Source organism: Salvelinus namaycush, chromosome 1, assembly GCF_016432855.1.
Source record: "Salvelinus namaycush isolate Seneca chromosome 1, SaNama_1.0, whole genome shotgun sequence".
Lineage (NCBI taxonomy): Eukaryota > Metazoa > Chordata > Actinopteri > Salmoniformes > Salmonidae > Salvelinus > Salvelinus namaycush.
This window is the reverse complement of record NC_052307.1, coordinates 74,141,378-74,158,429: the sequence shown is the minus strand read 5'-3', so window position 1 is coordinate 74,158,429 and position 17,052 is coordinate 74,141,378. Positions and strand designations below refer to the sequence as shown.

General features: G+C 46.5%; 1 protein-coding gene across 1 annotated transcript; it reads left to right on the top strand.

Annotated features, from left to right (window-relative positions):
- The first annotated feature begins 1,803 nt into the window (after nucleotides 1-1,803).
- On the top strand, nucleotides 1,804-5,526 carry pdcd7 (programmed cell death 7). Its single transcript, XM_038994500.1, has 5 exons — nucleotides 1,804-3,217; nucleotides 3,753-3,891; nucleotides 4,094-4,324; nucleotides 4,607-4,694; nucleotides 4,982-5,526. Exons 1-5 carry the CDS (start codon nucleotides 1,913-1,915, stop codon nucleotides 5,118-5,120), a joined length of 1,902 nt encoding a protein of 633 aa, XP_038850428.1. The 5' UTR covers nucleotides 1,804-1,912; the 3' UTR covers nucleotides 5,121-5,526.
- Nucleotides 5,527-17,052: the final 11,526 nt, after the last annotated feature.

Below are 17,052 nucleotides of genomic sequence, written 5' to 3'. Positions count from 1 at the left end.
ATATTCAAATAGTTAAAGTACAAAAGGGAAAATAAATACACATAAATATGGGTTGTATTTACAATGGTGTTTGTTCTTCACTGGTTGCCCTTTTCTTGTGGCAAAAGGTCACAAGTCTTGCTGCTGTGATTGCACACTGGTATTTCACCCAATAGATATGGGAGTTTTGAATTCTTTGTGGGTCTGTGTAGTCTGAGGGAAATATGTCTCTAATATGGACATACATTTGGCAGGAGGTTAGGAACTGCAGCTCAGTTTCCACCTCATTTTGTGGGCAGTGTGCACATTGCCTGTCTGCCTACGGCGGCCTTTGCTCAATAGCAAGGCTATGCTCACTTAGTCTGTACATAGTCAAAGCTTTCCTTAATTTTCCTCAAAGCTTTCCGCCTTATCTCAGCTCACTGGTCACCATAGCAACACCCATTCGTAGCACACGCTCCAGCAGATATATTTCATTGGTCATCCCCAAAGCCAACACTTCCTTTGGCAGCCTTTCCTTCCAGTTCTCTGCTGCCAATGTATGGAACGAATTGCAAAAATCACTGAAGCTGGAGTCTTATATCTCCCTCTCTAACTTAAAGCATCAGCTGTCAGAGCAGCTTACCGATCACTGTACCTGTACACAGCCAATCTGTAAATAGCACACCCGACTACCTCACCCCCATATTATTGCTTACCCTCTTGCTCTTTTGCACCACAATATCTCTACTTGCACATCATCATCTGCACATCCATCACTCCAGTGTTAATGCTAAATTGTAATTATTTCGCCTCTATGGCCTATTTATTGCCTACCTCCCTACTCTTCTACATTTGCACACACTGTATATAGATTTTTTCTATTGTGTTATTGACTGTACTATTGTTTGTGTAACTCTGTGTTGTTTGTTTTTGTCGCACTGCTTTGCTTTATCTTGGCCAGGTTGCAGTTGTAAATGAGAACTTGTTCTCAACTGGCCTACCTGGTTAAATAAAGGTGAAATAAAAAAAATAAAAAAAATTGGGTCAGTCACAGTTGTCAGGTATTCTGCCATTGTGTAATCTCTGTTTAGGGCCAAATAGCATTCTAGTTTGCTCTGTTTTTTTGTAAATTCTTTCCAATGTGTCAAGTAATTATTTTTTTGTTTTCTCATGATTTCGTTGGGTCTAATTGTGTTGCTGTCCTTGGGCTCTGTGGGGTCTGTTTGTGTTTGTGAACAGAGCCCCAGGACCAGCTTGTTTTGGGGACTTTTCTACAGGTTCATCTCTCTGTAGGTGACGGCTTTGTTATGGAAGGTTTGGGAATCACTTTAATGTAGGTGGTTGTAGAATTGTCTCCCTCTCTCCCAGGAAGCCAAGCCAAGGAAGCAGCTAAGAGTAATGGGACCTCTTCTGCTTTTTGAAACTGCATCTCAAGGTTTAAGTGTCTTCCTTTCCTCGTCACCTTTCTTTCTCTTTTCTTTCCTCTGCACCGACCTGACAGAATGGGATGGTCATTATATAGCTCAATGGTTAAACGGTCTCGTTTCTTTAGATCATAGAAGTCTGTTCTCCAAATTAGTAGAGGAGACAAAGACAATTGTGCGGAAGGACTGATGCCAATGACAGAAAACGTATTCTAGGACGTTTTTTTTTACTCTGCATTATTGGGATAGACTCCTAAAACATTATTTCACGGTAGTCTACACCCGTTGTATTCAGCGCATGTGACCAATATAATTTGATTTGAGGAGAGGAACCAATTTTAGCCAATTGGGATGCCCCCGGTCTTTCGCTTCGTAAAAATAAAACGGATATACGTGTACTTTTATCCGGTGTGTGACGTCACCCTGTAAACATGGTCGCCCCCAGCGTTCAACAGTGTCGTTAGCTAGCTAAATACATTTGAAAACATCCGAGTTTATTATTTTCCACTTAATCACGCCTCTTGAAAATGGATAAACCAACGTTCCAGTCTACGTCGGGAGGACGGCAGCACCCCGTTTCTAACACTGGAGGTCTCGATACGTTTTACCTTAGAGGGGGACCTCCATATCTCGGACCGCCGCCGATACAACCACCACCAGTATGTGAAACATCGTTTCAAAGTAACATGCCGAGTTCAAGTAACGTTGCTGGAGCGTTTTGGCCCGGTCAAAACGCTTCCCAATATCTTCCTCCACCACAACAAGCCCCAGTTAGCGACCAGAGATTCCCTCAAAGTCAAGAGTGGACTCCACCTCCACCCGTGTCAGGATATGGCAGTCAACCATATGGTTTCAGACCCCCCTTTCCACAACCACCGCCTAGATTTGAAGGCTACGGACCACCTCATATGTCGTCCCCTGGATATGGTTTTGATCCGTCGATACCGCCGCCGCCCCTCAACAACCCGGCACTTAGTCAGTTCCCTCCCATGTCTTCACAACCAGTTCCCTTCCACAGTCATCCAAAGCTGGAACCCAACACACATGAGGGGAGACCACCAAACGCATGGGCTCAGGGCTACAATGTGGGTGATGCTCAATCGAACATGGGAACTTCCGATTTCCAAAGATCATTTGATCACAATCCAGCATACCCTATCCCCGGTCCACAACACAGTCAGTATGGAAACCCTGATGCAAGTTTTAGACCAAAGCATGCGGACAGTGGTTACACTGAACATCGTAGCAGACCTCTCCTAGCCTCCCCGTCTTTGATTCCGATGGGAAAAGCTTTGCAGCGTGACCAAGGTTTTAGCAGGCCTATGGCTCCACAGCCGCCAGACGAAGACTCCATTCAGAGGATGCAAGACGAACAGTGGCTGAAAGATTTCTTGAGGAACCGAGAGAGGACAACAGCCAAGACCTCCAAACCGGCGCATCCTCATTCAAGGCAAAAACACCCAAAGGTCTCAGTGGCTCACATACGAGACACCCTGTACGGTGCCATACAGCTCGTTTCAAAGCTGTCCATGGCTTGTGAAACGCTGAAGCACAACTTGGAGAAGGAGAGCGTCTGGGCGGATTCTTACGCTGAGGCAGTGAGTGTGAAAACAGATCTGCAAGAGAAACTGAAGGTCCTCGGTGACTCTGAGTTTGTTGAAAGTCTTAAAAAGAAACTGAGTTCCATCAGTAAGAGAAGGGCCAGGCTACGACGTCGACAAGTGGAACAGGACGAGGACAAACAGAAGGAGGAGGAACGAGTGGCTGAGCGTGAAGCGGTAATCGACAAGTGGAGGATGAAGCGTATCCATGAAGTAGAGGAGAAGAAGAGGGTGAGAGAAATGAAAGGGAGCACTGTCAAACTCAGTGTCTCATCTCTGATCGATAGCTCCCCCTTTCCATCTTCAGACCGGAGCCCTCCTGCTTTAAACATAAAGGTTGCATTTTTTTGTTCTAGCCCAGCACATCTGATTCAACTAAGGAAGGGTTTGATCTTTAGATGAGAATTTGAAGTGTGTGTGTTGGGCTAGAAATAAACTGTGCAACTGTGGGGCTCCCAGGGACTGGAGATGAGACACACTCCTGCTCTAAGTAATGTGCGTTACACACGTTAGCAGCAGGTGGCCACGTGTGCTTAGTTTGGTGACAGTGAATTTCAAGACAGTCTAACTGCTTTCATTTTGATTTAACGCGCTCATTGGACAGCTGTTGATTGATACACAAATCATGGACACATCTGAATATGCTTTGATGGAAACTGCTTTTTGCAGATATATATGTGTGTGTGTTTTCTGTATTGATTTGACACAGACTATGAACACGGCTTCTGTTATCTATGTCTTTTTTTGTGCTCCCCTCCCCCATCAGGAGCAAGAGCTGAAGCTGGCTGCTGACACGGTGCTCTGTGAAGTGAGGAAGAAGCAGGCAGATGCCAAGAGGATGCTGGACATCCTCAGGTCACTGGAGAAGCTACGCAAACTCAGGAAGGAGGCAGCCTCCAGGAAAGGTAAGGAGAAGCACCATAATGGTGCACCAGTTTCTCTTCAGATATTTTGTTTAGCCAACTGCTGTTCAACTTCACAACAACAATAGTCAAAAATCTCTGTTCTCATTGAACAAATTCATGCAGTACCTCTCTGTTTCACTCCATTTTAAAACGTTTTCTGACAACTGAACATAAACTTTTCTCTGTTTGTGTCCCCTACCAGGGATCTTCCCGGAGAAAGAAGCCGACCAAGCATTTGATGGGCTGGTGGAGCGCCTGCGTGCACTGATCAGGAAGAGGACAGGGGTGTATGGGGCAGAGGAGAACGCCCTGCGGGTGATGCTGGAGAGCGAGCAGGAGGAGGAGCGCAGGAGGGACCTGGAGAAACGACAGAAGAAGGAGAGGGAGAGGCTACTGCTGAGGAAACGAGAGATGGATAGCATGCTCTTTGGAGGTAATTAGAAACCCTATAAAGGCTGGTGGTTTTTCCCAAAAGGAGAGTCGGGGCCCACTTTCAGGTTGAAGCCTGTTTATTTCGGGTCATGGAAATATACACATTATTTAGTTAATTGGAACACAGCAATTCAAAAGGTATTAGGTTGGTCATCTAGTAGCACACAGTTTCTGAACCACTGGTAAATAAAAAAAAGACACATTATTTAGAGATTCTGATTTTATAATATCTGAATAACCATTTCTCTTAATGTGACTGTTCTCCCCTCATCCCCTCCTCCAGATGAGATGCCTCCTGACCACCCCCTACAGCCCTTCAGACAGTACTACACACAGGCAGAGCGCTCACTACCAGCCTTAATACAGATACGGTTTGTGTCACAAGCATTTTACTAGACTTAGAGATTTACCTCCACTAAGGCCCTGTTAAAATACTTTAAGACTACACCCTTCCTTCCTTTTCTTCCTTCCTTGTTTCCTTCCTTCATTATATGTATATATCAAGTGTATGAAAGGGCTCCACCAATGCTTTTACTGTTAAAGCATATCTAACTATTGATATTTAACCAGTCATTAAATCAAGGAATGAAGGATGCATGCACTTTTAAATTGCTTCAGTATCCTATGTTTTGGCTCACCTGCTGTCTTTCTCCTCTAGGAGAGAGTGGGACCTCTGTCTGGTCTCAGTGGACCACCCAGACGGCACCACGGTCCCCCAGGACTGGGTCTTACCACAATGCCCCACAGATGAGATTTGGGCCACAGCCCTGGACCGAGGGGACTGCCTCGGACCCTGACTGACACCCATATTGGCTCTGGAAAGGACTGGTCATTCGCTAGCAGTGTATTCAGCAAGTTACTGCAACAAGACCTGCTGGAGAAGTGAAACAGAAGAGTGAAATTGACTTTTGTTTGATCATTTCTGATTGCCATTCACAAAATGTCCACAAGTGACATATTGGCTTTCGTTAGGGTATTTCTACCCTGACAAAAAAAAATAACATTGTTCTTAAAAAAATTCCGGCCAATCCTTTTTTCTGTATATTTTTATGGTTTTCTTTAAGGATTTCTAAATCAGTTCTTAATTTTACAAACAGCTATTTGGTAGTTACTCTCTCCAACTGATATTTGACTGAATTGAAACCCTATTTATCAGGAATTCTGTATTTTCTGAAGTCAATAAATATGTTTTATTCCTGCCTGCCTGGCGTACCAGATTATTGACCATGGTCAGTTGGTGTCACTGCTACAGTTGAGCTAAACGTGTCTTACAGAGGAGGGTTCTTAGTGACGTCACACTGTCTGGCTCTTGGAGATCTCTGTTTCCCTCTGTCTACCTTCTGTTTACCACCTTTACACAGCATGGGTGTACCGGGAATCTCTTAACACCCTGGCCTGCCAAGGAATGGAAGGATTACTCTTCTCCTTGTTGGCCTTCTCATTAATCAAACCAATTGAATACCCAGTTGAATGTCTCGTACAAACATTTGACACTGTCTCCTCATAGTTTGTAACATCAGACATCTTCTTGGAGTCACGTGTTACAAGCTCACAGGGAAACACCTGCTCCTCGCTCTTCTATACAGAGAGACATATGTTCCATATAGAGCTGACTTAACTCCCTGTTCTACATGACAGATATAGTCGAATACAATGTTATTTGACACATGCACCAAATACAACTGGTCTAGACTTTACTGCATCCCAAAGATGCAGAATAAAACATGTAAAAGTAACATGATAAATATAATACACAAGAATGGAGGTGAATGCAGGGAGTACCAGATCAATGTGCAGAGGTATTTTAGGTAGATGTGTTATGGCTTGGGGGTTATATCTGTTCTACAAAATATATGTATATCTGAACGCTCTGCAATGCTTCACCCCCCTTAACAGACCCTGGGGGTGGTCCCAAATGGCAGCCTATTCCCAATGTAGTGCACTACTGTTGACCAGGGCCCATACCTATTCCCTATATAATGCACTATATAGGGAATACCAGAATAGGGTGCCATTTGGGATGTGGTGATGGTGTGATGGGAGCGGTTTTCCTTGGGTCTTTCCAGTCGACATGTGCCTGGGCAGCAGCAGGTAAGCAGCTGAAGTCAGTGAGTTATGTCAGTAGCATAGTGGTTCAGGAGGGCTAATCCTCCTGTATCCTCAGACCTCACGCCCACTGCTCTTAATTACCAACAGGTTGGGAGAGGCAGCAACAACACACACAACATCAGTAACCCACGCCTGAGAGAGGAAGAACGCACTACAGAGAAGAGAGGGACTGCTCACAGAAACAAGTACAGGTACATAAAAAAATTGGCAGATTATTTGAGTAGCAAATGTTTTGTGATGATATGGATTTGGTTGAGTCTGAGTATTTACTTGATGATTTTTTATTTGTTTTATTTTATTTCACCTTTATTTAACCAGGTAGGCCAGTTGAGAACAAGTTCTCATTTACAACTGTGACCTGGCCAAGATAAAGCAAAGCAGTGCGACAAAAACAACAGAGTTACACATGGAATAAACAAACGTACAGTCAGTAACACAATATGAGGATAAGGCCTCATGTCACGCCAACTGGTTTTTTCACATAAGGATGTTTTGAAATGCTTGTGCTATCGTTTGAGTAGCAAATGCTTTTCTAGAGGTGATGATAGTTCCTCTGGTGACGATAGTTCCTCGTGACGATAGTTCCTCTGGTGATGCTAGTTCCTCTGGTGATGATAGTTCCTCTGGTGATGATGGTTCCTCAGGTGATGATAGTTCCTCTGGAGATGATAGTTCCTCTGGTGATGATAGTTCATCTGGTGATGATAGTTCCTCTGGTGATGATAGGTCCTCTGGTGACGATAGTTCCTCTGGAGACGATAGTTCCTCTGGTGACCATAGTTCCTCTGGTGACGATAGTTCCTCTGGAGATGATAGTTCCTCTGGTGATGATAGTTCCTCTGGTGATGATAGTTCCTCTGGAGATGATAGTTCCTCTGGAGATGATAGTTCCTCTGGAGATGATAGTTCCTAGTTCCTCTGGAGATGATAGTTCCTCTGGAGATGATAGTTCCTCTGGAGATGATAGTTCCTCTGGAGATGATAGTTCCTCTGGTGACCATAGTTCCTCTGGTGACGATAGTTCCTCTGGAGATGATAGTTCCTCTGGTGATGATAGTTCCTCTGGAGATGATAGTTCCTCAGGTGATGATAGTTCCTCTGGAGATGATAGTTCCTCTGGAGATGATAGTTCCTCTGGAGATGATAGTTCCTCTGGAGATGAGAGTTCCTCTGGAGATGATAGTTCCTCTGGAGATGATAGTTCCTCTGGAGATAGGAATAGTTACCATGTGGCAGGGGTGCTGTTCGGTGATATTAGTCTTTTTAATTTTTTTTACTAGCCTACTTCATATTACCCTTCATTGTTAGGATAGTATATAGTAGAAGTAACCACTAGTTTTCAACTTGCTTCTTTTGGGCAACTGTGACTTATTGAACCCTTGTGCATCAGTCAATGTCCTGTGTATGGCACTATTGTCTTCTGGGGACATAATACCTGTCATAGCGTTATGGGTTTAGTGGTTCTACTCATGTGTTTCTCATATTTTTCCCTCACCTTTGCATGATGGCCATAATAGGCCTACAAGTGTTAAACAATATGGAAGGTGTTTCCCCACTCTGGAATCATACAACAATATTTGCTGAATAGGTTATTCATTTAAAAAAGGATAGATAGTCCTACTTAAAAAAAACATATTTTGAAAAACTAAACATTTCCAGTGACGCAGTTTAACTATGGAAACAGACGACTTTATTGTACAATGTAGGTCTACTGTCATTGAACTTTCCATTGTCTCGCTCTTCGTGCGTTTTAAAAACAAGTTAATAAGCTTAACCGGCATCTGTCTGTTTAGGTCTCCAGCCTGGTCATTAGTCCAGCGCCATCTGAAGCTAGAAGGGCAGCCATAGAATCAAAACAAGTAGTGCTATAATGGGTACAGCCCCTCAAACCAGAGTTTGACTGCATCCTCATGGATACACTTTTAAAATGGCTGCCAGTCCACCCATTGTGACATCATTGACTTGAATGAGGACATTCATTCTACTCATTATGGTTCTGTGGAGCAGACATTCCTATTCAAATGAACATCTCGTGGTGGGTACATTGGTGGCCATATTGGTGTACCATTAGGAATGTTGGATCAATCAAGGCTTCTCACATCCGGGCCAATATTCATAAGCAATTTAGGATCAGGTCCTGCCTGTTCACATAGGCCTAATCTTATTCATTATGATCTTAAAGGCAAAACTGATCTTTGATCAGTACTCTATCCTGAGACGTTTTATGAATACGGGCCCAGAATTCTGCGCCACATAAAAATGCATTATTTGCAACAATGACTGTTTTCAGCTGTTTGGCCACGCCTCAAATCACACTCTTTTATATATGCCCTATATAGTGCTCAACTTTTGACCAGAGATAAGTAGTGCACTATATAAAGAAAAGGGTATTCTTTTCCTAATTCTACAGTTGCAGCCATACTGGGGTTGATGATCAGCTGTAGTGGCGAAGGGGCTTAGTTGTGATGATGCTTTAGCCTCACAACACCTGTCTGCGTAAGGAGGGTTTACTGGAGTGTGTGTTTGCATTCTTTCTTTCGTACGGCAGTGTGTGTGCATGCATGCGTGCATGCTGGCTTTCTGCCTTGCGTGCGTGTGTTTTCCGTCCCCTTCGGCCAATAGGAGAGGAGCATCAGGTGTTGACGACTGAAAGAGTCAGACGTGGTACGTTATAATCCTTAATCCTCTACCCCCAGACTTCCCTCTCCTAGATTGTGTAACAGAATCTACCGATATAGAAAGGAAAAAGTGTAAGAGTCTGGGATTTCTGGGAACCAAGAGGAGAATCTGTTTTGGTCTCCTATCCAATCCTGTCTAAATGTGACAGAGATACCAGGTAATTTATTTCAGGAGAGGCAATATAGCTCACTTGTCACCTTACCACTTGTCTCTCAGTACCAGACCTCACCACCGTATGCTAGTTACTGGAACAGCTGGAGTCCAGGTTACAATGATTGACAATAGTAGACTGTTGAAAACTGATATCTCTCTCCCTCCTCCTCTTCCTCCAATCCTCCACTCTCCTGCTCTTACTTCTCCTCCTCTTCCTCCTTTCTCCCTCCTCCTCTCCCTACTCCTCATCTCTTCTTCTCCCCCAGTGACCAGAAGAGAAGCAGGAGGATGTCCTGTCTGGATGAGGTTCCTTTTAAGACCCTTCTGGGATCTCTGGAGGGGCCCAGGGAAGAGGTGGAGCTGATCACTGCCCCAGACATCACTGTCCCAGACTATCTCACCATACTGCAGGAGACAGAGGTTGGTGTGTGTAAGAGATTGAGGGTAGAATACACATCAGTATCATTCACTTGTATCACTCCACATTATCACTGATCATTGCAAGGAGCAGTTTAGTATGAAATGAACAACCCACACCCTCTGTGTTTCACTTTAACACTCTATCCTTAACACCTACTTAAAATATCTCCCTGCCAGCCAGTTCTGTCAGTTCAGTGATTATGACAGGATGAGGAGAGATGTATAAAAAAAAATCTCTACTTGGAGATAGGCTTTGTGGCTATCATTTATTTATTTGTTGATGACACTAGAAAGTTTTAATGCCATTCTACACATGGTTGGAACATCAACACAGATAGAACATAACACTCAAAATACAACACTGTCACGTTCCTGACCTGTTTTCTCTTGTTTTGTATGTGTTTATTGGTCAGGGCGTGAGTTTTGGGTGGGCAGTCTATGTTTTCTATTTCTATGTTGGGATTTTGTGTTCGGCCTGGTATGATTCTCAATCAGAGACAGGTGTCTATCGTTGTCCCTGATTGAGAATCATACTAAGGCAGCCTGGGTTTCACTTGTGTTTTGTGGGTGTTTGTTCCTGTGTCAGCGTTTGGGCCACACAGGACTGTTTCGGGTTTGTCACGTTTGTTGTTTTGTATGTTGAAGTGCTTTGTTGTTTTGTCATTAAATAATGAACACTTATCCCTCCGCATCTTGGTCCGATCCATGCTCCTCCTCGTCCGAGGAGGAGAACGACATTGACAGCCGTTACAGAAACACCCACCAAACCAGGACCAAGCGGATTGGAGAAGGACGGCAAGAACAAAAGCAATGGAGAGAAGAGGAATGGACATGGGAGGAGATCCTAGACGGTAAAGGACCCTGGGCAGAGCCAGTGGAGTGTCGCCGCCCCAAAGCGGAGCTGGAGGCAGCGAAAGCGGAGAGGAGGTTGTATGAGGCTAAAGCAAGGCAGAGCGGCTGGAAGCCCGAGAGGCTCACCCAAAAATTTCTTGGGGGGGGGCTAAAGGGGAGTGTGGCGAAGCCGGGTTGGTTACCTGAGCCAACTCCCCGGGCTTACCGTGGAGTGAGAGGGCGTCGTACTGGTCAGACACCGTGTTATGCGGTAAAGCGCACGGTGTCCCCAGTACGCGTGCTTAGCCCAGTGCGGGCTATTCCACCTTGCCGCACTGGGAGGGCTAGGTTGGGCATCGAGCCGGATGTCATGAAGCCGGCCCAACGTATCTGGCCTCCAGTACGTCTCCTCGGGCCGGCGTACATGGCACCAGCCTTACAGGTGGTGTCCCCGGTTCGCCTGCATAGCCCAGTGCGGGCTATTCCACCTCGCCGCACTGGCAGGGCTACGGGGACCATTCAACCTGGTAAGGTTGGGGAGGCTCGGTGCTCAAGAGCGCGTGTCCTCCTTCACGGTCCGGTAGATCCGGCGCCACCTTCCCACCCCAGCCCAGTACCATCAGTGCCGACACCACGCACCAGGCTTCCAGTGCGTTTCCAGAGCCCTGTTCCTCCTCCACGCACTCTCCCTGTGGTGCGTGTCTCCAGCCCAGTGCCTCCAGTTCCGGCACCACGCACCAGGCCTACTGTGCGCCTCAGCAGGTCAGAGTCGGCCGTCTGCCCAACGCCGCCTGCGCTGCTTGCCTGCTCAGCGCTGCCCGAACTGTCTGCCTTCCCAGCGCTGTCTGAACTGTCTGCCTGCCCAGCGCTGCCCGTCTGTCCCGAGCCTTCAGAGCCGTCCAGCCAGGACCAGCCAGAGCCGTCCAGCCAGGACCAGCCAGAGCCGTCCAGCCAGGACCAGCCAGAGCCGTCCAGCCAGGACCAGCCAGAGCCGTCCAGCCAGGACCAGCCAGAGCCGTCCAGCCAGGACCAGCCAGAGCCGTCCAGCCAGGACCAGCCAGAGCCGTCCAGCCAGGACCAGCCAGAGCCGTCCAGCCAGGACCAGCCAGAGCCGTCCAGCCAGGACCAGCCAGAGCCGTCCAGCCAGGACCTGCCAGAGCCGTCCAGCCAGGACCTGCCAGAGCCGTCCAGCCAGGACCTGCCAGAGCCGTCCAGCCAGGACCAGCCAGAGCCGTCCAGCCAGGACCAGCCAGAGCCGTCCAGCCAGGACCAGCCAGAGCCGTCCAGCCAGGACCAGCCAGAGCCGTCCAGCCAGGACCTGCCAGAGCCGTCCAGCCAGGACCTGCCAGAGTCCGTCCAGCCAGGACCTGCCAGAGTCCGTCCAGCCAGGACCTGCCAGAGTCCCTCAGCCAGGACCTGCCAGAGTCCCTCAGCCAGGACCTGCCAGAGTCCCTCAGCCAGGACCTGCCAGAGTCCCTCAGCCAGGACCTGCCAGAGTCCCTCAGCCAGGACCTGCCAGAGTCCCTCAGCCAGGACCTGCCAGAGTCCCTCAGCCAGGACCTGCCAGAGTCCCTCAGCCCGGAGCTGCTGCCCCTTATCCCGGTGCTGCCCCTTATCCCGATGCTGCCCCTTCATTTAGGTGGGTTTAGTTGGAGGGTGGTCATTGGGAGGGGGATACGGAAGCGGGGAGTGACTATGGTGGGGTGGGGACCTCGCCCAGAGCCTGAGCCACCACCGTGGTCAGATGCCCACCCAGACCCTCCCCTAGACTTTGTGCTGGTGCGCCCGGAGTTCGCACCTTAAGGGGGGGGTTATGTCACGTTCCTGACCTGTTTTCTCTTGTTTTGTATGTGTTTATTGGTCAGGGCGTGAGTTTTGGGTGGGCAGTCTATGTTTTCTATTTCTATGTTGGGATTTTGTGTTCGGCCTGGTATGATTCTCAATCAGAGACAGGTGTCTATCGTTGTCCCTGATTGAGAATCATACTAAGGCAGCCTGGGTTTCACTTGTGTTTTGTGGGTGTTTGTTCCTGTGTCAGCGTTTGGGCCACACAGGACTGTTTCGGGTTTGTCACGTTTGTTGTTTTGTATGTTGAAGTGCTTTGTTGTTTTGTCATTAAATAATGAACACTTATCCCTCCGCATCTTGGTCCGATCCATGCTCCTCCTCGTCCGAGGAGGAGAACGACATTGACAGCCGTTACAAACACAGACAGAACCTAACACTCAAAATACAACACAGACAGAACCTAACACTCAAAATACAACACAGACAGAACATAACACTCAAAATACAACACAGATAGAACATAACACTCAAAATACAACACAGACAGAACCTAACACTCAAAATACAACACAGACAGAACATAACACTCAAAATACAACACAGATAGAACATAACACTCAAAATACAACACAGACAGAACCTAACACTCAAAATACAACACAGATAGAACATAACACTCAAAATACAACACAGATATACAACGGGTGTTTTAATCACGCTGTTTTCCAATGTTGTCATCGACTTTTACTGAGTAGAAGAAGTAGAAGTAGAAGTCATGGGAGAATGGCTGACGTCTCCTACTCTTGTCTTAGTGTAATTAGGACTATTATGATACTGGGTGGCCTTAGACCCCGTCCACTACTACACCGCCAAACCTAAATCCCACAGTGACCACCAACATTGTCCATACAGTCAAATGTTTGTGTATTTAACGGAGAAGGGAAAATATCTCGCTTCGGTTTAGTTGTCAAAACCTCGGCCAAGATTTCTTTCTCCTTAATCGTGTTAGGGTTCGAGTAAGGTTTGTTTCCAAATTCACAGTGGCCTCAACACACAGAGTGTGTACGATGTTCTCCCTACATAGCTTTGCAGTTTGAAGCTATAACATAACTAAATACTGGGGCCAGAGAAACTCTGCTGGGATTTTTTTAATCAATACCTTTACGGCATGGCCTTTATATAATTAATAAAACATCAACAAAAATGGTGGTTTCCTGGTCCCAGTTCTGTTTGTGCTATACTCACCTACTTCTATGGTCATTGGCAAGTCAGCACAAACAGATCTGGGAACAGGCTAATTTGTGTAAGTATTTGGTTGGATTTGAATTCATTTCATAGGTATTTTCCTAAAAATATATATATATATTAACTTCTGCCTTTGCAATGCATATTGTACGTACATTAGAAGGCATTGTAGACCTTAACATCTCTCCGACTTCTCTCGAAGCCCCAATACTGCAAGTCTCTTTATTCTCACAGCTTGTGGGAGACAGACTATGCATCCCAAATGGCACCCTGTTCCCTGTATAGTGCACTACTTTTGATGGGAGCCCTATTGGCCCTGGTGAAGAGTATTACACTATATAGGGAACAGACAGCCACCTGCAACTCATACATCATCTCCTCATTGTTAATATTACTCTGAAGCCATAGTCAGCGGTTTAGAATCTGATAAACCCAGTGTGATTATTACAGGAGCCTGATGTCGAGATTTTATTTTCACCTCCTCTGATCTGGAGAGAGTTGAGTTTGACAGCCTCATCCATCTAAAGCCAACAGAACCTAGGTTGTGTCTCAAATGGGACCCTATTTCATATGTAGTGCAGGGAATATAAAGGGAACAGGAGTGCTATTTGGAAAGAACATCTAGTCTGGGCTGAAGAAGGCACCTTTGTATAATTCTGAAAACACACGCACAAGCACACACACACACACACCTCTATTGGGATCAATTCATTCATCTTGTTAACAGAGAGAACAGCTTCAATCTGATGTGTGGTTTGGTGGTTTTTGGGCATCACATGCAAGGGTATTTCCTACAGTCTGGGAAATTGATGGGAAGGCAAACAAAGCCATAAATGTAGACAAAATGAAGGTGGAAAATTGATAGTGAAACAGTTGCTGTGTTGCGTCCTTGGCCTTATTGGATCCTTCCTTCCTCGCTTCCTTCTCTTAATCACATGATATTGGATAAGTGTGAGCCAAGTGAAAGACCAAATCGCTAAGGGATAGCCGAGTGGGTGTTAGACATTGGCGGTGGGTGAGTGGATGAGTTGTGACACTTTAACATTGTGAAGCGATTTGAGGGAAGAAGGAAGCATCTGCTAGAATGACTGATTACCTGATTCATTGTTTGATTGGTTCGCCATTTGATTGGTTGGTATTCGAAAATATGTTAGTGACATAACGTGATTAAATGGTTCTCTTAAAGTACACTCCATTCATCCACCCACCCACCCATCAACCAATAACCATTTACCAACCCATCTTCACCTCTGTCAACAGTACATGTTCAGCTTGGAGAACTGGGTGCTTCAGGGCCTCCAGGGAGGTTACCCCAGCCAGCCCCAACCCCCCGGCCCCAGATCCCCATCCGAGGTGCTCCCTTCCAGCCCACCCTACTGGCACCTCTTCAGCAGCCCCCAGGAGAGCCGCCTGGCCAGCCGACACAGCTCTGACTTCTGGGAGCCCAACCCCCGCCAGCGCTCCCACAGCCTGAACCCGGTTGACATGCGCACCCGGGTCAAGTTCGTCATCTCCGACTCCGAGGAGGAAGAGGAGTGCTCTTCGTCGGGAGAGGGTTCCTCGGAGTCTGGTTCAGGGTACAGGTCGGATCAGCGTGTTCCTGGGATGAGGAACCCACGGCAGACCTGCACCTCTAACGTCCTGAACCTACCTGTCTCTCAGAGTGGTCTAGTGACCTACCAGCGGAGGAAGAACCTCCGCCAGTACTCGCTGTCTGTTCTGGAGACCTCCAGAGAGTGTATCCAGGGGACCCCCTGCCCCCCAGGAGGACCCAAGCCACCGTCCCCCTCATCCCTACCCAGACACCCATTGACCAGGGCCAACACAGAGAATGTCCCCTCCATCAGACACCACAAGCCAACACATCCGGTACGGACATGACCTCCTATTAGGAGAAATATAGTAGAGAAATGGAAGGCTCCAAATCAAATCAAATTGTATTTGTCACATGCGCCGAATACAACAGGTGTAAACCTTACAGTGAAATGCTTACTTACAAGCCCTTAACCAACAATGCAGTTTTAAGAAAAAAGTGTGAAGTAAAAAATTTAAAAAGTAAAAAAGAATTAAAGAGCAGCAGTAAAATAACAGTAGCAAGGCTATATACAGGGGGTACCAGTACAGAGTCAATGTGCGGGGGCACCGGTTAGTCGAGGTAATTGAGGTCATATGTACATGTAGGTAGAGGTAGTGACTTTGCATAGATCAATTAGTATTGTTAGATAGTTAAAGGGATAGTTCTCCGAAATGACAAAATTAAGTTTCCTTGCCCTGAAAGCGGTCTACAATCCATACTTTGAATTGGTTTACCTAGCCACTGTCACCAACGTTAGTTAACTTCTGTAGCTGTACACCATCATGAATATCGACACACGAATATTGGCACATCTTTTTGGATAAAAGTGTCAGTTTTACATTATTGTTGCCTAGTTATTGTCCAACTGAGAAGCTCAGTATTATCTAGCATAGTATACTATTCTATTCATCAATCCCCTTATTTTATATTAGTAGGAATGGGTTCACGTACACCCGGGTATGCCTCTATCAATAAGTAGGAATGGGTTCAGGTACACCCGGGTATGCCTCTATCAATAAGTAGGAATGGGTTCAGGTACACCCGGGTATGCCTCTATCAATAAGTAGGAATGGGTTCAGGTACACCCGGGTATGCCTCTATCAATAAGTAGGAATGGGTTCAGGTACACCCGGGTATGCCTCTATCAATAAGTAGGAATGGGTTCAGGTACACCCGGGTATGCCTCTATCAATAAGTAGGAATGGGTTCAGGTACACCCGGGTATGCCTATATCAATAAGTAGGAATGGGTTCAGGTACACCCGGGTATGCCTCTATCAATAAGTAGGAATGGGTTCAGGTACACCCTGGTATGCCTCTATCAATAAGTAGGAATGGGTTCAGGTACACCCGGGTATGCCTCTATCAATAAGTAGGAATGGGTTCAGGTACACCCGGGTATGCCTCTATCAATAAGTAGGAATGGGTTCAGGTATACCCGGGTATGCCTCTATCAATAAGTAGGAATGGGTTCAGGTACACCCGGGTATGCCTCTATCAATAAGTAGGAATGGGTTCAGGTACACCTGGGTATGCCTCTATCAATAAGTAGGAATGGGTTCAGGTACACCCGGGTATGCCTCTATCAATAAGTAGGAATGGGTTCAGGTACACCCGGGTATGCCTCTATCAATAAGTAGGAATGGGCTCAGGTACACCCGGGTATGCCTCTATCAATAAGTAGGAATGGGTTCAGGTACACCCGGGTATGCCTCTATCAATAAGTAGGAATGGGTTCAGGTACACCCGGGTATGCCTCTATCAATAAGTAGGAATGGGTTCAGGTACACCTGGGTATGCCTCTATCAATAAGTAGGAATGGGTTCAGGTACACCCGGGTATGCCTCTATCAATAAGTAGGAATGGGTTCAGGTACACCCGGGTATGCCTCTATCAATAAGTAGGAATGGGCTCAGGTACACCCGGGTA

Bases quoted from the DNA above. Each gene is read 5' to 3' on its own strand.
- pdcd7 (XM_038994500.1), top strand. From the start codon at position 1,913: ATGGATAAACCAACGTTCCAGTCTACGTCGGGAGGACGGCAGCACCCC. The intron at 3,218-3,752 runs GTGAGAGAAATG...CTCCCCCATCAG, and splicing joins AAGTAGAGGAGAAGAAGAGG to GAGCAAGAGCTGAAGCTGGC. The intron at 4,325-4,606 runs GTAATTAGAAAC...CCCCTCCTCCAG, and splicing joins GGATAGCATGCTCTTTGGAG to ATGAGATGCCTCCTGACCAC.